Source organism: Cyprinus carpio, chromosome A12 (genome assembly GCF_018340385.1).
Source record: "Cyprinus carpio isolate SPL01 chromosome A12, ASM1834038v1, whole genome shotgun sequence".
Taxonomy (NCBI): Eukaryota; Metazoa; Chordata; class Actinopteri; order Cypriniformes; family Cyprinidae; genus Cyprinus; species Cyprinus carpio.
In genome coordinates, this window is record NC_056583.1 from 26138875 (window position 1) to 26146470 (window position 7596).

Consider the following 7596-nt stretch of genomic DNA (forward strand, 5'->3'; position numbering starts at 1 on the left):
AACATGATCTAAATATCACATACACTGACATACACTACCAGTCAAAAGTTTGGGATCAGAACGATTTTTAATGTTTTTACAGGAGTTTCTTCTGCTCATCAAGGCTGCATCTATTTAATTAAAAATACAGGAAAAAATACAATATTGTGAAATATTTTTATGATGTAAAATAACATTTTTCTATTTTAAAATACATTAAAATCTAATGTATTTCTGTGATGTGCAGCTGTATTTTCAGCATCATTACTCCAGTCTTCAGTGTCACATGATCTTCAGAAATCATTCTAATATGATGATTTATTATCAGTGCTGAAACTGTTCTGCTGCTTCATATAGTTTTCAGGATTCTTTGATGAATAAAACATTAAAAAGAAAAGCATTTAATTAAAATAGAAATAATTTCTAACAATATACACTACCGTTCAAAAGTTTGGGGTCAGTACATTTTTATTCTTTCTTTTTTTTTGAAAGAAAGAAATAAATTAAAACTTTTATTCAACAAGGATGTGTTAAATTGTTAATATTTATATTTTTAGAGAAGATTTATATTTTGAATAAATGCTGTTCTTTTTAACTTTTTATTCATAAAAAATTCCTGAAAAAAATATCGCAGTTTCCAAAAAAAAATATTTGTCAGCACAACTGTTGATAATTCTAATAATAAATCATCATATTAGAATGATTTCTGAAGATCATGTGACACTGAAGACTGGAGTAATGATGCTGAAAATACAGCTGCGCATCACAGAAATAAATTATATTTTAAAGGATATTAAAATAGAAAGCATTATTTTATATCGTAATAACATTTCACAAGATTACTGTTTTTTTTCTGTATTTTTGATCAAATAAATGCAGCCTTGATGAGCAGAAGAGACTTTTTTATAAAACATTACAAGTCTTACTGACCCCAAACCTTTGACCGGTGGTGTATAATCCAGCGCTGACTGAGAGATGAAGAAATAAAGGCTCCTCAGAAGATGTGAGATGTTCTGGAGGCTTGTGAAGATCATTCCTCCGCTGAGGAGCAGTGAAAGTAAAGCTTCTGGAAAACAAACGCTCCTCAACAGATCATGATGATCAGATTTGAGACTCTAAAACATGATTGATGGAGAATCAAGTAAAGCTGAGCTGCTTCAGTCCAGTAAGAGTTCATCTGGAGATATTACTGCAGTTATTCTGACCTTTACTTGATCAAAATCACTCAAGATTTGACACGTGAAGCTCGAGCTGAAGCTGGACGCTTGTACAGTTACACTGAAAGAGCTTTGACTGGATACAAAACATCAAATATGAAACATTATTGTGTTAATTTGATATGATTCTGCACTAGTTAGTGTTGATGTTCATTACCCAGCTCTCCGGCTGCTTTGATGTCGATGTTGTCGTATCCGCTGCCGATGCGGATGATGATCCTGAGCGCTTTGAACTTCTCCAGATCTTCTCGTGTCAGTGTGATGGTGTGATACATCAGCGCTCCGATCGCCTCGTTTAACACCTGAGACACACACACAAGCACAGCTCAGAGCTCATGCACGCTATCCCATGATGCTTCACACGACTCTCTCATCCATCTCTCAGCTGTAAATGATGCTTTAATCGGGTGGTTATTTTTTATATTCTGTCCTACTAATGATTCTATTCCTACTGTGAGATAATCATTGCAGTCAATAAATATCAGCTTATTTTTCCCTGAACACTCATTTTTTCTAGATCATTAGGATGCTTTGGAAGCTGGTCTGAAGTAGAGTTATGTTCGGTGACTAAACCAAACCTCGAAATGAAATACTTAAAATAAATGCTGAAATAAACTAAAAGAAAATGAGAAATGGTGCCTTGGAAACTAACTGAAAATATTTCTATTTTAAGGTTAGTAAAGTACTAAAATAACTAAAACTGAGATAATTTTTTTTAAACTATATACACATAAAAAAAAAACTAAAAACTGAGTGTGAGCAAGTGTGTGTGTTTGTGTGTGTGTGTGTGTGTGTGTGTGTGTGTGTGTGAGTGTGTCTGTGAGTGTGTCTGTGTGTGTGTGTGTGAGAGTGTGTGTGTGTGTGTCTTCACCTTCTCGTGGATCTCCTGTGTGGACTGTGCGTCACAGAAGGCTACGGTGGCCAGATCTTTGAGGATGGGCATCTCCACCGTACAGTCCCGACCATCCAGCAGAGCCACCAGAGGACGAGGATGCATCGGGCCGTTCACGATCTGAGGCCTGATACCTGCACACACACACATACACACACAGAGAGAGAGAGAGACACACAGAAGAACTTTAGTGCTTTTATATTTGATTTATCAATAATATAGTAATTGCATATTAATATAAATAACTTTAGAATTTAATGTTTTTTGATGGCAAATATCAAACAGTCTGACTTTTATAAAAGGTTCCTTTTGTTTTTTTTTATTTAAAAACAAGTGAGCACAAATACACACACACACACACACACACACACACACACACACACTCACACTTCTTATCCGCCAAAAGCACTTAATCAGATTTCAGAGCATCTGATTTCTATCCGGTGACATCATACAGGAAGTTCAGATTAAGATGAGAGAGAACGAGCCAATCAGAGGCTGAATCCAAAATAAAACACTATTCATGCAGTATATACTGTAGAAACAGTAGAAATAGTAGAGCAGTATGCTAGCATGCTATTCCAAACAGTGTGTTTATCTGTCTGTTTGGAAAACAGTTTCTAGCACCCTGGAAAAAAACATCTGTCAGGAACACAAATGTGATTGTTAATAGAGCATTGTGAATCACATTAAACTCTGATTTGAAACAAGAAATTATGAAAACATGATTTAAAACGACTATCACAACAAAGCGCTGTTTTTGCCCTCATATCAAGGGTCTTCCCATTAAAATATATTTTTACGATCATACATGAATTCTCTCAACAAAAACAATTACAGAATTAAATTTTTACTACAGCACGACATCTAAGCATCAAGCCTCTTAAATGTACAATCTTACTCAAAACACACTGTATTTATGGTCCTCATGTTCCATCTGTCAGAAAGTAGAGTGAAACATATCTTCAGCATTCTGTACTCATGACTAATAACTAATATTTCAACATACTGAATACAACGCATCTTTATTCAATCATTCAACAAATGTCAATAATTCTTATTTTATGTATTAGATGTGTTCACCTGACACAAATTAAGAAATTTCACTGAAACATTTCTTTGCAGTTTGTTCAATATCAAATATAGTTATATTTTTTTCACTTTCAAAAATGATAAATAATAACTGCCGTGAAAATATAAATTTCAAACCTACAAACACCTGTCTGTCAAATGTTCTGATTGTAAAGTGTGTTTGCGCATCTTTATTTACAGTCAATAACAATTGATTTAATACTTTATAACATATTCATTCAGATATTTTAAGTATGACTTGAATACTTTTGAGAGTCACTGTCTAAGAGATAAGAAAACACATGAACTGAGAAAGATTAAAAAATATAAATGAAAACAAAAGAGCAAAAGAGGGTGACGCACAGTCAGTGTTGGATTCAATATCCAGGAGCCGTTCCATTTACAACACATGAATTATTCACACTGACCTCCACTCAGAGACACACACACACACACACACACACTTCATATCCAAACTCAAAACTCACACATTACAAACATCTAAACGCTGCTGAAATCATCATTAAATGCTACCAAACATGTTTATTTACAAGCGTGCAGATGAATGTCTTATATACAGTACACATCATCCTGATCCGTCCTTAAAATTACATAACCACACACACACACACACACACACACACACACACACACACACACGTCTTTAATCACTTCAGTCTTTCTACAGGACACGTGCTGAACACATAAACAAACTCATCCTGCTGCAAACATAAGCTAATTAACCCTTCCATGCATGTCTTCACTACCCATAATGCACCACAGCCACAGGTGTTCTGGGCGTAAGCTGGTTCAGATGATCCTCCTGTGGGTCACGTGTCACACACACACACACACACACACAGACTGACCTGCGGCGAGCTCCATCCGGGCGGCAGGACGTGCTGCGGTCAGATTGGTCGGTGTGTGTCTGCCAGTGAGCGGCGGACGCTGCTCTGTTTAACGGCACTGCTAATAAACTACTTATGAAACCAACCAACCGAGAGCATTTAAGACTACCGGCAGCCAGCGCAGAGCACCGCCCACTCAACACACACACACACACACACACACTTCTTGAGTTTATAAAATGTGTTCGTACACATGCATTCATTAGGAATAAAAATGCACACAAATTTTCATAAGTCTGTCCTTATTTACACGCATCATCTATGTGTGATTACAATGTAACCACTGGTTGCCAAGCAACAGACAATTAATGTGTACACATGACAACCAAAAGTCAAACAAATACTACAGGAGCAACTAATGACAGATACTGGAAGGAAGGAAGTAAAGAAGGAAAGAAGGAAGGAAGAAAAAGAAAGAAAGAAAGAAAGAAAGAAAGAAGGAAGGAAGGAAGGAAGGAAAGATGAATGAAAGAAATATGGAAGAAAAAGAAAGAAAGAAAGAAAGAAAGAAGGAAGGAAGGAAGGAAGGAAGAAAGAAAGAAAGAATGAATGAATGAATGAAAGAAATACGAAAGAAAGAAAGAAAGAAAACAAAGTAAAGCAAGTTACAAAAAAGGATAAGAGGAAGGAAAGATAGCCGGGGAGGAATAAAGCGTTTATAGTGAAGCATTATTCCTCTGATGAAGCTCAATGAATTTTAATAGCATTTAACATTGTTTTAACGTTTTTTTCAACATTGAAACAACTAACAGTATTTCAACCATATTTCAGTGTTGAAGGTTGGTCACGTGTCGGCTGTGACAGAACTCAATAACACAGCCGATCTGCCACCAGCCTCCTGAACACCAACAACCTTCAGCCTGACAAACTGTCCTCATGTGCATTTAAGACACAGAAGAACCTCATATAGCCTTCAGCGTTTATCAGCAGTTGGGAACGAGCCTGAACAGTCTCCACCATTTCACTTGTAAATTCTTCTCAAAAACCTAAAATGTCAAGTCAGGCTGAGTTTTCTAGAGACTCTCAGTGTGTGTCTCCAGTCGAGAGACTCTAACGCGCTCTCAGAGGACCGTGTCTCTGCATATCCTATTAACACTAATGAGATTTAAGGCTCTAAGACTCTGATAAGGCCTGCAGTGAGATACAGTGCTCAGCTCAAACTGTAAAACACACACACTGTTAACTGAACAGAGAGTGAAATCACTACGGTTCTTGTAGATTAAGCGTAATGCATAACCATGGACCCAAAAGGGCCGAATATGTCAGCAAGAAAAGCCCCGGGTTAAAGTTGCTTGTAAATAATTATAAGTTCAGTATTACTCTGAACCTCTGGCAGTGACACTGTTCTTCTTAAAATTGTAAAACACACAAATGCAGGTCTGAAAGTCATTCAGGAAGTTCAGCTGGGATCACAAACGCTGAATCCCACTAGAGGGGGAATATATATATAGTCTCCTAATCTAAAAACAGAACACTAAGCTAAATCTGCTTTGCATGTCCAAATATCAAAGTCTGCTGTTAGCAGGAGTTTTTGTTTGTTTTAGGAATTGTATGTATTAGTCATACAATGCCTTCATATTTCGCATTTATGGTCTACATCGTCCATTCTACTGAAAACAAGGAACATGTAGAGTACATTTGAAGTAGAAGCAAAGAATAAACAATGGCTAGACATTAACAAGTACAAACCCAAAATCGTTACATGAAGGTAAACCTAGCAGCTACAGCCAAGAGAGATGTAGGGACAGGTGGAAAAGACAGAATGAGCTCGTTACTTGTGTCAGGTGAAGCCATGGTGGATATGATGACCGGCGGTCCAGTTCGGCGGGTTTGCTTGTTGTTAGGATTAAGGGTCTGAGGCTGGAGGGCTGAAGATGCCGGGAGGATGGCACTCTCCACAGGCCCTGCTCCCTTGCGGAGTAACTGAGGGCTGTGATGAGGGCTGTGGGTAGGAGAGAACGGAGGAAGGTTTGGAGGGCGCTTCATCAGCTCCATGGGGGTGTACGTACTGGAGAAGGTCTTGGGTGCCACTCCTGGGATGGTCGGAGGCTGTTGTTGAGCAGACAGGGCTGACATGGCCAGGCCAGTGTGTGCGTTGTATAAAGGTCGTGTTTGAGGTAGCGCAGTGGCGTAGCCACCCGGACTGACCGGAAGACCTCCGATCGAGCGAACCCCTGGGTATGTTGTGGTTTCAAGGAGATGCTGAGATGGAGCACTGCTCGGCCGGCGACCTAGAAACTCTCCCATTCTAGGCGAGATGGACTGCATGGCGCTGGGAGGCTGTTGAATGAGGTTGCCTTCCATGCCGAGTGCCTGAGGCTGCATGTAGAGATCACTGCGGTGGCTGAAGCTGTTGGAACGACCTCGCATTACTGCACCACCGGTTGCTCCCGTCTTGCAATTGAGAACCACTCTTGACAGCACTCGTGCCTGCCCCAAATTGGGAGCGATGGAGCGGACGTCGTGGTCTTCCATCATGGCAAGCATGGATGTAGAGTCAAACCCTTGCTGTAGGAGAAGAGTTATAGTGTTTTCCGACAGACCCTCGGAGCGCAGGAGTGCCAGGAAATTCGAATCCACAGTCCTCTTGGGGTCGATGGAGACGCCCGCCGAATGGTGGTGGCCAGTCATCCCGGTGGTGAGAGGAGCCGGTGCAGTGCCTGGATCGTAAGCAGGGTCATAGGGCATCCTCTGAGTCGCTACGGAGCCATAAGAAGGATTCCCTCGAGGAAGAGTCCCATCCATGACCGAAGCTGTAGGGTCCACCACTATGCAGGTGGATGCCGGCTGACAGGACTCCAGAGAAAGCCCGTTGACGTCACCGTACACGGAGTGGCCGGCGAAGCTGGACTCAATGCCGAAGCAAGCGGGTGAAGCGGCTCTACTGCGAATACGCTGACTGTCTTGGATCATCTTGATGGCCAGAGAATCCCTGTACAAGCGGCTGATCTCATGAGCCGAGGGCGGGGGCAGGAGTAGCCACTCTAGCTTGCCGAGGAGGAGGAGGAGGATGATGCCCGGGCGTAGGACCAGGAGTAGCCACTCTAGCTTGCCCTTGATCCCAAGCGGTCCTGACCCCTCCTGTGGCCAGGCCATAATGCGAGCCTGATCTGCTCAGCATGTGCTGGTTTCCTTTATAAAAGCCCTGCAGATCTTCAGGTGGCTGTGCCGATAGAGCGATATCAAAAGGGTAGTAATCCGGAGGAGGAACGGTGCCACGAACAGCCATGACGTTCCCGCAGAGGTTTCTGTTAGTTTCAGTGGAAGCAACCCATTAGCTGTTTTTAGCGAGTCTTAACCGAACCTTTCCGTGGCTTCCAACGCTCGTACCCTACAGACTGAACGCCTAATGTTTAGTGCATGCACGCACGGGTGAGGAAAGAAGAGAGGACGGTTGTGAGGAGGGGAAAAAGCAGGTGTTTGATTTCACTTCTTATGTTTCCCTGCGAAGGTGTGCGAGGGAGGTAACATTTCACCTGTTCTCTAACCGACATTTCTTTTTTGCATCACTTGAGGTCATGCTATCATG

General features: G+C 41.1%; 1 protein-coding gene across 1 annotated transcript in view; it reads right to left on the reverse strand.

The window, feature by feature from the left end:
- ctbp2l (C-terminal binding protein 2, like) overlaps positions 1-7390 on the reverse strand; it is a 14051-nt gene extending 6661 nt beyond the window's left edge. Inside the window, 4 exon segments of the mRNA XM_042768211.1 lie at positions 1354-1498; positions 2068-2222; positions 5843-7037; positions 7039-7390. Coding sequence (XP_042624145.1) covers positions 1354-1498; positions 2068-2222; positions 5843-7037; positions 7039-7296 — 1753 coding nt within the window. The 5' untranslated portion in view covers positions 7297-7390.
- Between the last annotated feature and the right edge of the window lie 206 nt (positions 7391-7596).